The sequence below is a fragment of the Heptranchias perlo genome, chromosome 3 (genome assembly GCF_035084215.1).
Source record: "Heptranchias perlo isolate sHepPer1 chromosome 3, sHepPer1.hap1, whole genome shotgun sequence".
NCBI lineage: Eukaryota > Metazoa > Chordata > Chondrichthyes > Hexanchiformes > Hexanchidae > Heptranchias > Heptranchias perlo.
The window spans coordinates 54443693-54457836 of record NC_090327.1 but is presented as its reverse complement, the minus strand read 5'-3'; the positions used below and the strand labels follow the sequence as shown (position 1 = coordinate 54457836).

General features: G+C 43.0%; 1 protein-coding gene across 1 annotated transcript in view; it reads left to right on the top strand.

Annotated features, from left to right (window-relative positions):
- The window catches only part of greb1l (GREB1 like retinoic acid receptor coactivator), a 339711-nt gene that overhangs the window by 270082 nt on the left and 55485 nt on the right, over positions 1–14144 (top strand). The window contains exons 23-25 of the mRNA XM_067979743.1: positions 681–1237; positions 12398–12500; positions 13103–13258. Coding sequence (XP_067835844.1) covers positions 681–1237; positions 12398–12500; positions 13103–13258 — 816 coding nt within the window. The remainder of the gene's footprint in view (positions 1–680; positions 1238–12397; positions 12501–13102; positions 13259–14144) is intronic.

Sequence of the window (14144 nt, the reverse complement as noted above, 5' to 3'; positions counted from 1 at the left end):
GCCTCCCATCCTTCACCCTCCGTAAACTTCAGCTCATCCAAAACTATGCTGTCCGTATTCTATTCCACATCAAGCCCAGCAAACTCATCGCACCTGCCCTTGGTGAATTACTTTGGCTCACAGTCCCCTAAAGTCTCAAATTTAAAATTCTCATCCTCATGTTCAAATTCCTTCATGACCTCATCCACCTCCATCTATGTAACCTCCTCCAACCTTAATAGCCCCCACTCGAACTCTCCGTTCCTTTGATTCTGGCCGTGCCTTCAGCTGCATTGGCCCTGAGCTCTGGAATTCCCTTCTTAAATCTGTCCACCTCCTTCTCCTCCTTGAAACCCACCTCTGACCAAGCTTTTGGTTACCCCCTCCTGAAATCTTTTTTAGCCTGGTGTCCATTTTTTTGTTTATGCACTACGTTAATGGTGCTATATAAACAAAAGTTGTTTTTGTAAGATGAAATTAAGATGCAGAGGTAATTGGGAAAAGTGACTGAGAAAATTAGACAAATGTGGAGAAATACAATGTGTGCTTGCAAAACATCCCAACCACCCCCCGCCCCACTGAAAAATACTAAATGTTCTGGTTTTCATACTAAGCTTGTATGTGGCAGTTTCACTAAGTAATATCAATGTGTTTATTCTAACATAAGTGTTGCACATTAAATTTGGCTTGCCTTCAAACAGGTTCCATAGCAGAGAATGGAGTGAGCTCTTCCAGTGCTCTGGATTCATCACAGAGGCCTACTTCATCCCTTAGCTCTCAGAATATTGTGAACAGTTCAAGTGATGAAGGTACTTCAGCACACACCTCAGCCAGTGTAGGCAGCGAGGGCTGCAAACAGGAATGTGACTTGGAAGGGAAGGAAACTGCAAGCAGCACAGTCTCAAAATCATCCTTATCCTCTGGGAATTCTCGTCAATCTATGCTGGCCAACAAAGACTTCAGGACCCCTCACCTCATTTTTCCAAGAACTGTAATTTTATCAAAGCCAGCGTATCATCTCCTTGGCTCAGCAAAAAATGGACATTTGTGCTCTGCCTCATTGTTGCCCCATGCTGATATGACTTGGACAAGCTCACTGAGATCACTCTTTCACAAGGACATGAGCAGTGAAGAGCAGTCACTTTACTACAGACAATGGACAATTCCCAGGCAGCATCATGCAGACTTTAGCAATAAAAGTGAAGGAAGTTCTGGAAACTTCCATCGGCGCCGGTTGTTATTGACAGGACCACCTCAGGTAAATATACTTAGCATTTCAGCTGATCATGTTGGGACACAAAGATTTGGCAAAATTAAAATGAATTATTTATTTGCAGAATATGTGGTGACATGTGATAACTCCACAATTAAGGTCAACCAGATAAATACCTCTACTGATGAGTTATTATATTATTATACCCTGGTCATAATTGCTCCAATTTCAATAATAGGTTTTCAACTGAAAAATAGAAGTATTTAATGTAGCCCAAAATGTCAGTTGAAGCTGTTTTGTGACAGCAATTTGTCATTGTCATATCATGCACCAGGAAATGTGATTATTTTCACAGGTATTTTTCTATACAATTGTTATACAGGATAATGGAGAATCTGGCTTTTGTTAGAGGATTGCAAATGTTACACCCCTATTCAAAAAAGGGGAGAGGGATAAATCTGGTAACTACAGGCCAGTCAGGCTAAGGTCAGTGGTGGGAAAACTACTAGAGACCATTGTCAAGGACAAAATTAATTCTTACTTGGAGAAGCATGGGTTAATATTGGGCAGCCAGCACAGATTTGTTAAAGGCAAACCGTGTCTGACAAACTTGATTGAATTCTTTGATGAAATAACAGAGAGGCTTGATGGTAGTGCAGTAGATGTTGTATATATGGACTTTCAAAAGATATTTGATAAGTACTACATAACAGACTTATTCAGAAAATAGAAGCACATGGGATTAAAGGGATGGTGGTAACTTGGGTACGTAATTGGCTAAGGAATAGGAGGCAGAGAGTAGTGGTGAACGGATGTTTTTCTGATTGAAGAGAAGTATGCAGTGGGGTCCCCCACGGGTTGGTATTAGGGCCATTGATTTCTTGTTATAATATAAATGACCTGGACTTGGATGTAGGGAGTGCAATTTTGAAGTTAGCAGATGATACAAAACTTAGCAACGTAGTAAATAGTGAGGAGGATAGTAGCAGACTTTAGGAGGACATAGGCAGACTGGTGAAATGGGCAGACACATGGCAAATGCAATTTAATGCGGATAAGTGTGAACTGATGCACTCTGAGAGGAACAACATGGAGAGGCAGTATAATCTAAATGGTACTATTTTGAGGGGGGTGCAAGAACAGAGGGACCTGGGGTGGCAGGGCAAGTTGATAAGGCGGTTAAGAAAGCATAAGGGATACTTGGCTTTGTAAATAGGGGCATTGAATACAAAAACAAGGAAGTCATGCTGAACCTTTACAAATCTCTGGTGAGGATGCAGCTGGAGTATTGTGTACAGTTCTGGGCACCACACTTTAGGAAGGGTGTCAAGGCCTTGGAGAGGGTACAGAGGAGGTTTACCAGGATGATAGCAGATATGAGAGACTTCAATTATGTGGAGAGATTGGAGAAGTTGGGATTGTTCTGCTTAGAACAGAGAAGGTTAAGGGGAGACCTAGCAGAGGTATTCAAAATTTTACAGGGTTTTGGTAGAGCAAATAAGGAGAAACTGTTTCCTCTGACAAGTGGATCGGTAACCAGAGATCATAGATTTAAAATAATTGACAAAAGAACTAGAGGGGAAATGAGGAGAAATCTTTTCACACAGAGAGTTGTTAAGATCTGGAACGCACTACTTGAAAGGGTGATAGAATCAGATTCCATAGGAATTTTCAAAAGGCAATTGGACATGTAGTTGAAGAGGAATAATTTGTAGGGTTAGGGGGATAAAGCTGTGGTGTCGGACTAAATTTGACAGCTCTTTCAAAAAGCCGGCACAGGCATGACGGGCTGAATAGCCTCCTTCTGTGCTATAAGATTCTATGATTCTATGACAGTGGCACATTGAGGGGTCTAGTTGATATCCAAATGCAGGGAGGAGAGGGCAATGCGTGTCTTTCCTTCCTAAAAGCAGGGTGGTAATGGGATCACAATTGCTGGATCTGGTTCTGGAGAATGAGGTGGACAAAGTGGAGCGAGTGTCAGTGGGGGAATACTTAGGGAACAGTGATCATAGCATCATAAGGTTTAGATTAGCTATGGAAAAGGACAAGGAGCAATCTAGAGGAAAAATACTCAATTGGAGAAGGGCCAGTTTCAGTGGGATAAGAACAGATCTGGCCCGGGTAAATTGGAATCATAGATTGAGGAGAAATCAATGGCAAGCCAGTGGGAGGCACTAAAAAGTGAAATTCTATGGGTACAATGCAGACACGTCCCCTCAAAGAAAAAGGGTGGCACTGCCAAATTTAGAGCCCCCTGGTTATCTAGAAGTATACGGGGCAAAATGAAACAGAAAAAGAAAGCTTATTACTGTCACAGACAACTAAATACTGCAGAAAGTCTAGAGGAGTATAGAAAGTACAGGGATGACATAAAAAAGGAAATAAGGAAAGCAAAGAGAGGGCATGAAAAAATATTAGCTAGTAAGATTAAAGAAAACCCAAAGATGTTTTATCAGTACATTAAGGACAAGAGGATAGCTAAGGAAAATGTGGGACCTATCAGGGATGATTAGGGTAACTTGTATGTAGAAGCAGAAGATATGGGTAGGGTTTTAAATGAATATTTTGTCTCCGCATTCACAAAGGAAAGGGATGATCCGGACGTAGTAGTTAAAAAGGAGGTGTGAAATATTGGATAAGATAAACATAATGATAGAGGAAGTAATGGAGGGACTGGAATCCTTGAAAGTTGATAAGTCACCAGGGCCAGATGGATTGTTTCCTAGGCTATTGATTGAAGCCAGGGAGGAATTAGCGGATGCTCTGAGGATTATTTTCCAATCCTCACTAGATACAGGGGAGATACCGGAGGACTGGAAGACTGCAAACATAGTACCATTGTTTAAAAAGGGTACGAGGGAAAGGCCGAACAATTATAGGCTGGTCAGTCTTACCTCGGTGGTGGGTAAACTATTAGAATCAATACTGAGAGATAGGATAAGCTGTCACTTGGAAAGGCATGTGATAGTCAGCATGGATTTGTTCAGGGAAGGTCATGCCTTACAAATCTGATTGAATTCTTTGAGGAAGTGACAAGGGTAGTGCAGTAGATGTTGTCTACATGGATTTTAGGAAGGCATTTGACAAGGTCCCACATGGCAGACTGGTCAGAAAGGTAAAAACCCATAGGATACAGGAAATGTGGCGAATTGGATCCAAAATTGGCTCAGTAACAGGAAACAAAGGGTAAAAGTCGATGGATGTCTTTGCGAATGGAAATCCATTTCCAGTGGTGTGCCACGGGGCTCAGTGTTGGGTCCCTTTCTGTTTGTGGTATATATTAATGATTTGGACTTGAATGTAGAGGGCATGATTGGCAAATTTGCAGACGACTCAAAAATTGGCCGTGTCGTTCATAGTGAAGAGGATAGCTGTGGACTCCAAGAAGATATCAATGGGTTGGTGGAGTGGGCGGAAAAGTGGCAAATGGAGTTCAACCCGGAGAAGTATGAGGTAATACACTTAGGGAGGGCAAACAGTAAAAGGGAATACGCAGTAAACTGGAATATATTGAGGGGGGAAAAGGAAATGAGAGACCTTGGAGTGCATGTGCACAGGTCCCTGAATGTGGTAGTTCAGGTAGATAAGGTTGTGAAGAAGGCATACGGAATGCTCTCCGTTATTAGCCAAGGTATAGAATACGAAAGCAGGGATGTAATGATGGAACTGTATAAAACGCTGGTAAAGCCACAGCTGGAGTATTGTGCGCAATTCTGGTCACCACGTTATAGGAAGGACGTAATTGCTCTGGAGAGAGTGCAGAGAAGATTTACAAGAATGTTGCCAGGGCTTGAAAATTGCAGCTACGAGGAGAGATTGGATAGGCTGGGGTTGTTTTCCTTGGAGCAGAGGAGGTTGAGGGGAGACTTGATTGAGGTGTACAAAATTATGAGGGGCTCAGATAGAGTAGACAGGGAGTACCTGTTTCCCTTAGTGGAGAGTTCAAGAACTAGAGAACGTAGATTTAAGCTGATTGGCGGAAGGATTAGAGGGGATATGAGGAAAAACTGTTTTACCCAGAGGATGGTGGGTGTATGGGATTCACTGCCCGAATCGGTGGTAGAGGCAGGGACCCTCAACTCTTCTAAAAATTACCTGGACCTGCACCTAAAGTGCTGTAAGCTGCAGGGCTACGGACCGGTTTCTGGAAGGTGGGATTAGAATGGGCACCTGGTTGTTCTTCGAGCCGGCACGGACACGATGGGCCAGATGGGCCAAATGGCCCCCTTCTGTGCTGTATCTTTTCTGTGGTTCTATTGGCAGGCAAAACTGTAATTGAACAATGGGTGGTCTTTAAAGAAGTGATGGTCCAGGAACAGTCTAGGTACATTCCAACAAGGGGGTAAGGTAGGGCACCTAAAGCCAGAGGTCCCTGGATGACGAACGAGATAGAGAGTAAGATGAAGCAGAAAAGAGGGGCGTATGACAGATGTCAGGTTGATAATACAATAGAGAACCAGGCTGAATATAGAAAGTTCAGAGGGGAAGTAAAAAAGGAAATAAGAGGGCCAAAGAGAGAGTATGAGAATAGACTGGCAGCCAACATAAAAGGGAATCCAAAAGTCTTCTATAGGCATATAACAGTAAACGGGTAGTAAGAGGAGGGGTGGGGCCGATTAGGGAACAAAAAGGAGATCTGCACGTGGAGGCAGAGGGCATGGCTGAGTACTTTGCATCTGTCATTACCAAGGAAGAAGATGTTGCCAAAGTCACAGTAAAAGAGGAGGTAGTTGAGATACTGGATGGGCTAAAAATTGATAGAGGAGGAACTAGAAAGGCTGGCTGTACTTAAAGTGGATAAGTCACCCGGTTCGGATGGGATGCACCCTGGGTTGCTGAGGGAAGTAAGGGTGGAAATTACGGAGGTACTGGCCATAATCTTCCAATCCTCTTTAGATACGGGAATGGTGCCAGAGGACTGGAGAATTACAAATGTTACACCCTTGTTCAAAAAAGGGTGTACGGATAAAACCAGCAACTGCAGGCCAATCAGTTTAACCTCGGTGGTGGGGAAGCTTTTAGAGTGATAATCCGGGACACAGTTAATAGTCACTTGGACAAGTGTGGATTAATTAAGGAAAGCCAGCACGGATTTGTTAAAGGCAAATCGTGTTTAACTAACTTGTTGAGTTTTTTGATGAGGTAACAGAGAGGGTCAATGAGGGCAATGTGGTTGACATGTATCTGGACTTCCAAAAGGTGTTTGATAAAGTGATGTATAATAGGCTTGTCATCAAAGTTGAAGCCCATGGAATAAAAGGGGCAGTGACAGCATGAAGGGAGATATACAGTGGTATTCTCCAGGAGTGAGCACTAGGACCATTGCTTTTCTTGATATATATTAGTGACTTGGACTTGGGTGTACAGGGCACAATTTCAAAATTTGCAAATGACACAAAAGTTGGAAGTGTAGTGAACAGTGAGGAGAATAGTGATAGATTTAAGAGGACATAGACAGGCTGGTGGAATAGGCGGACATGTGGCAAATAAAATTTAATGCAGAAAATTGCGAAGTGATACATTTTGGTAGGAAGAACAAGGAGAGGCAATATAAACGAAATGGTACAATTCTAAAAGGGGTGTAGGAACAGAGAGATCTGGGGGTATTTATGCACAAATCGTTGAAGGTGGCAGGGCAGATTGAGAAAGCGGTTAAAAAAGCATATGGGATCGTGGGCTTTATAAATAGAGGCATAGAGTACAAAAGCAAGGAAGTTATGATGAACCTTTATGAAACACTGGTTCGGCCACAACTGGAGTATTGTGTCCAGTTCTGGGCACTGCACTTTCGGAAGGATGTGAAGGCCTTAGAGAGGGTGCAGAAGAGATTTACTGGAATGGTTCCAGGGATGAAGGACTTCAGTTAAGTGGATAGACTGGAGAAGCTGGGGTTGTTCTCCTTAGAGCAGAGAAAGTTGAGTGGAGATTTGATAGAGGTATTCAAAATCATAAAGTGTCTAGACAGAGTAGATGAGGAGAAACTGTTCCCATTGGCGGAAGGGTCAGGAACCAGAGGACATAGATTTAAGGTAATTGGCAAAAGAACCAAAGGCGACGTGAGGAAAATCTTTTTTACAAAGCGAGTAGTTATGATCTGGAATGCACTGCCTGAGGGGGTGGTGGAGGCAGAGTCAATCATGGCTTTCAAAAGGGAATTGGATAAGTATTGGAAAGGAAAATATTTGTACGGCTATGGGGAAAGTGCGTGGGAGTGGAATTAGCTGGATTTCTCTTGCAGAGAGACGGCACGGACTCAATGGGCCGAATGGCTTCCTTCTGTGCTGTAACCATTCTATGATTCAGTCATGTGGGACACAGAACCACTGACTTAATGCTGGTGATCTGCCTGTTCCGATTTTCAGGTGTCCTCAATTTAGATGGCCAGAGCTCACGCAGGCAGGCAGGCACCTAATATATGCAAATCAGGGTCAGATGACATTGTCGAGATCCCAGACACCATTTTCATCTCTGCCTTCATAGCTGCTGCTAGTTCCTGATCGCCACAAACTAAGGGCGGTACAGGTCGAGATGCAACCATATGCAACAGTATTTAAAGGGCTCCTCAGTTGCTCTTAGGGAAAATGCTAGAAAGCTTTGAGAGACATTTTTCTTGTATTACATTGTCGTATTTTGCTACTTAGACCATTTCAAAGTACATTTAATGACTGTGGAATTTTCTGAACTCTTAAGGGCTTCCTGGCAATGCACTTTTTTCTTCACTGGATCGTTCTGCCAATTCCACTCTGATAGTAGGAGGAGAAGCAGCAGTAGGAAAAAAGCAGCAGTCAGAGCTACAGCTGCAGGGAGAGCAAATAGAGCTGGTGTGCTCACTGGAATTCTTACCCTCCCAACAGAGTTTATAGAGTCAGGACAATATATCTGCAGTTACTGAAGAGCATTATACAAGTAGGCTGCATTCCTCCAGACAGGCTGTCAGAGTTGCAATTTCCTGCAACAAGGCCAGCAGTCAAATTCACTGCAGCCCTCAGCTTTTTCGCCTCTAGCTCCCTCCAGGCTGCCACAGGAAAATTGGTAACGTCAGCCAGTCTGCAGTTGATGCTAGCATTTAGCAGGTGAATAATGCCATATTTGCTACAGCAAACTCTTTCATCACTCTCCCCATGGACAGCCCGAAGCAGCATAGGGCTTTAGGGTTTACACAGACTGCAGGCTCCCCCCAAGCCCAGGGCATCCCAAAGAGCCCTGTGGGCTTCTTCAGATGAACCCACTTCCTTCATGAATTGTAAGGGCTTCCACCCCTTTGTTGTGCAACTGGTGATCACCAGCAGCGTATCATGCACGTCTGTGCCTGCTTTCCTGGCAACTGCATTGCCGCTTTTATATCGCCGCAATTCTCCATCCCCTCACTCTTCGCCCCTGCACTGCAAGTGAGAGGCTGGCTGCTTGGGCGCAAAGGTTATCCCAGCACACTTGGTTAATGACTCTTCTAAGGAACTCACGATTGGCAGCCACACTGCATTACAATCAGATTTATGACCCGACTAGCGTCCTCTTCGAGCAGACAATTGGAGTCCTCAAGCAATAATTCCACTGCTTCGACAGGTCTAGTGGCTTCCTATAATACAGTCCATGAAAAGTGTCCTGTATGTTAGTGGTTTACTGTATGCTGCATAACTTTGCTCCGCGACAGGGATAATACAGGGAGCCACCATTGGACAAGGACCTTCAGCAAGATGAGGGAGTGGATGCTGATGAATTAGAGGATGGTGAGGAAGCAGGAGGGCTCCAACATTTGCTGCAGCCAGAGCTGTTCAGCAACAACTCATTGAAGAATGCTTCAGCTAAGCAATCCCTGCTCTCCTGCATTAACAATCATGTCCAACATCTCTCCCAGAAATGCAGGAGAGCAGACTGTAGGAGATCTGAGATCTGACTGACGCCATTCAATCCCCCAGCCTGAACAAGGTGGAGGAGATGGTTGAGCGCAGAGCCTGAACAAGGTGGAGGAGATGGTTGAGTCCAGAGCCTGAACAAGGTGGAGGAGATGGTTGAGCCCAGAGCTGGCTTGAGCATCCCTGAGAGATGCTATTAATAGTTCCAGAGCCTCTTACAGGAGGGACCAGCTGCAGCATCCAGGTGACCATATGCTCCATGATTATCTGCAGTGTCAATGACATGCACCAAAGCCCCAAGCAAATTGGTAGTGAACTCCTCCATGCTCTCCAACATGTAGCAGAAGCTCCCTGGCAGGCAGTCCAATGCTTTCAACAATTGCTGATGCACAGAAAACATCTTTTTTTTTAAAAAGGTTGATCCCCATAAATCTGCATTTCTGTCCTGCACTAGAGCTAGAATCAAAGCTGGCCCTCTGATGATCTGTTTCCTGGGCTGTTTTTTCCACCTGCACCTGCTGTTGCTTGCTTGTACTAGGTGAATCACCCAGTACATATCCTCTAACTAAAGGATGGAAGATCATTGATGGAGCAGCTGAAGATAGTTGGGCTAAGGACATTACCCTGATGGGTAGGACATTACAATGATTGACTTCCAAGAACCACTACGATCATTCTGCATCTGATCGAACATGAGCTGAGTTTCCCACCTCATATCTTCTCCATCACAAAGACTGCCTACTTCCACTGCCATAACATCACCTGCCTCGACCCCTACCTTAGCCCATCTGCCACTGATACCATCATACATGCTCCTTTGTTAACTTTAGTCTTGCTTACTGCAACAAGCTCCTGGGCAATTTTCCATGCTCCCCCTTCTATAAGCTTCAGCTCATCCAAAACTGACATGTCATATCCCATACCAAGTCATGCTCGCCCACAAGCCCTGACCTATGTTGGCTCCCACAGTATTGCAAATTTATAATCTGAATATTTTTCTGAATATATTTAAGAAGGCGCTAGATGGATTTCTAGACACTAAAGGCGTTAAGGGGTATGGGGAGAGAGCGGGAATATGGTATTGAGATAGATGATCAGCCATGATCATAGTGAATGGCGGAGCAGGCTCAAAGAGTCGAATGGCCTACTCCTGCTCCTATTTTCTATGTTTCTATGTTTTGATCTCCTCCCATGACCTTGTTTCTGCCTTGTAAGCTTCTCCTGCACCCCCCCCACACCATGTTCATCTTGTTCATCTGATTCTAGCCTCTTGCACAACCCCTTCCCTTTGCCCACCATTGGCAACCTTATCTTCAGTCATTTAGGCTTCAAGCTCTGGAATTTCCCCTCTCATTCCATCTGTCTCACCTCCCTCTCCTCCTTTCCTGTGTGCAGTTTTGGGTACCCGGTTATAGAGAGGATAGAGCTTAGATTTACCAGAATGATTCCAGGGATGGAAAACCCTTGTTGGGGAATCAGTGAGGAAATTTCTTTAGACACAGGATTGTTGGAGTATGGAATGGTAGAAGGACAGGCCATTGCACCTTTTAAGGGAAAATTAGATAAAAATTTGAAGCAGAATAAAATACAGGACTGTAGGGAGAGAGCATTGCAGTAGATTTGTTTTGGATTGCTCTTAACCAGGAGCTGGCATAGATGTGATGGACTGAATGACCTCCTCCTATGCTGTAACCTTTGGTCCTATGCACAGGATTTTTTTTTTATTGTCATATCTTCTGTCAATGTGAGTTCTGTACAGGTAATATATATTACAGAACTATGGATGTATTTCATTTGACATCTGTATATTATGTAGACAACAAATGGATTGTAAGAGTAGTTACAAGACAATAGCACAGGTTTAATTGCTATAACAAATCATAAAAACACTTTATTCGTATTACCTAAGCCCAAAGATTTTTTCAGTGTTTTAATTCCTCTTTTTCTGTCTGTAGGATTTAGGCATCTTTAATTTTGTTTATTGAAATTAGGGTAGTTTCTGAACCTGCAAACATGAAAATCAGGGACACAGATCCAAAAAATCAGGGACGATTGATCTATTTTGCTATGGAAAGCACTATGAATTTTCAAATAACCCAATACTTTTGTTTTTGTACTATTGCTAATATGTTTCTAATGAGTTTAAATCATTGTTATGATTTCCATAAATCCAAGTACAAAAAAACTCCAATTAATGCAAGGAAAAAAGCAGACGTTAAGAAGACATGTATAATGAGAAGAAAATCAAGTTAATGGGTAAAAAAGTCACTCCCGTTGTGATAGAAGGGTATTGTTGTACACAATAATAATTTGCAGTGAGAAATTAATTGTTTGTATTAGTTGTGGTGACCAACTATTTAACGCCAATGGAAAAATGGATTCAAGTGTTTGAATGTATCAGTGAGGTGTATACACTGCTTACTGCTCATTGTGCTGTGCTATTTCCAAGGAGAACTATAATTAATTACTTAGTATACATGTCCTGTTTATTTTGTTGTTTTCAGTCTGTAACATACCCACTTCAGTTCTGTTCAGCAACAGTGATCTCCCATACCTCAATATTTACAAATTTGGCTATAAAAGTAACTAGAAGCCGCACCTGGAATACTGCATACAGTTTTGGTCTCCATACTTAAGAAAAGACATACTTGCTCTCGAGGCAGTACAAAGAAGGTTCACTCGGTTAATCCCGGGGATGAGGGGGTGGACACAGGAGAGGTTGAGTAGATTGGGACTCTACTCATTGGAGTTCAGAAGAATGAGAGGCGATCTTATTGAAACATATAAGATTGTGAAGGGGCTTGATCGGGTGGATGTGGTGGATGTTCCCAAGGATGGGTGAAACTAGAACTAGGGGGCATAATCTTAGAATAAGGGGCTGCTCTTTCAAAACTGAGATGAGGAGAAACTTCTTCACTCAGAGGGTAGTAGGTCTGTGGAATTTGCTGCCCCAGGAAGCTGTGGAAGCTACATCATTAAATAAATTTTAAACCGAAATAGACAGTTTCCTAGAAGTAAAGGGAATTAGGGGTTACGGGGAGCAGGCAGGAAATTGGACATGAATTTCGATTTGAGGTTAGGATCAGATCAGCCATGATCTTATTGAATGGCGGAGCAGGCTCAAGGGGCCGATTGGCCTACTCCTGCTCCTATTTCTTATGTTCTTATGTTCTTAAATATACAATTTAAATTGAAAGTTCACATTTTTAAAGATACCTGTCCCTGTCTTTGTTTTGCTAGCTTTAGGAAGTTCCTAAGTAAGTATTAGCAATATTAGAAATTGTAATAGTGTTTATTCTTCATTTTTGTTGGTGGTTTAGAAAGATTTTACCAGGTTTTTATGTTACAGGTTGGGAAGACAGGTGCATACTTACAGTTCCTTAGAATTCTTTTTCGCATGCTAATAAGACTACTAGAGGTTGATGTATACAATGAAGAGGAAATTAACGAGGGTAAGTACTGTTGATATTTTGGTAAATATAAGGTTTATGTAATGTTACATTTTCTTTAGCTCTTGCACGATCTACAGGCCTATGTATGATTAATGCCCATACCACAGAAGTACCCTGACATATAATGTAGGTATTCTTTACATGATATATATTGTATATCAACAGTGCTGCCAACCCCCTAACATCTGAAACCGTGTTACTAACTGTGTTTTGTTGACACTTTAGTGCAAGACTACAGGTATCATGTACAGAAGTCTTAAAAACATTGCATCCAGTGGCTCACCCTCAAGCTAGTGAGACCTGCTTCATTAAGTCATTGAATCAGAATGACAACAAGAACGAAGGTTCAGTGTAGGCTCTTTCAGTAGGGCTCCAGACCTTATTGCTGTGCATCATCTGTTCCTCCTGTATAAAATCTAAAAACATCTCAGCAAGATGGAGTGACACAGAGACCAGAAAGCAGGTTAACCAGAAGCTATTCTTTTGATAGGGGCCTCTGAGATTGACGTAAAGTTTACTATCAGCTGTGTTTGCTCACTCCACACCCTTTTTTAAATGCACAGCTTGGTGACCAAAACTAAACTGTGAACTTTTTGTTTCAGAGATGAAAGAGGTAAATGAGCACGTGCAGGGAATTAACGCACAGTGGCCTGACATTGAGCTCTTCAGCAAAATGACCTTTGACCTCACGGTGCATGATCCAAAGTATCGCCACATCAGTTCTGTGTACTCAGACAAGCTGCCAAAGGTTAAGCTAGGTCAGCAGAGCTTTCTTTACATAATAGTACAACAGTTTGAAATAATGTATTTATTGTGGGTGTGCAAAATGGGAGATAAAAATTAATTTGTATCCCCTGAAATAAGTTTCTTCACGAGTGAAATTGTCATACATTAATTGTGTTATTATTTCTCTTTTTGATTTCACCTATGATAGTGCAAGGCTAATATGTATACACTGTTTTACCTAGAAAAGACCAGAGGCCCAAAATTCTGTTTGGACCTTGGGCGCTTCTCTAATGTAACTGCCTAATTTTGTCAGGATTCTGCTCTTTATTTTTCAGTCAGCCATTTTCCGGTGGGGGGAGCAGCATGGGTAAATCTTCCACTCATCCCCACCAGATCAAAGGGTTGTGCTTTGGGGGAGTTCCCGGGCCTACCTCAGGAATTCCGCACACTGAGAGCTGGCTTTAGTCCCACTGTGACCTCACGAAAGGCCCGAATGCCCTGCAGCAAGATGTTATTGATCCTGGAGAGGATTGATTAACCTCGACAATGTTCCTTCTGGCTTCTATCAGAGCTGAAGAGTCATTTATTCTGTGTACCATTGGGTCCTTCTCAGGTCTCTCCTCCATCTTTGGAGCAGCACAATGCCCCTCTTATTTTCATGGTGGCACATTGGGATGGATGCCATGATGTGTCCTTACTGGTGTAACGTTCCCACCCCCATGTATGCAAATGACCCTGGCCCCATAATCTGGGGCGGTGTCTGGGCTTGGGTGGGCTTAGGATCTGCTCCGCCACTCTTCTGCTGTCAGAGTGGCCCTACGAGAATTTCAGTCCCAATAATTTTAACAGTCTTTAATGGTGTGACCAGTGACATTTCTTGACAGAATCTCCATTGCCAAGACGACTGCCAAGTGACTT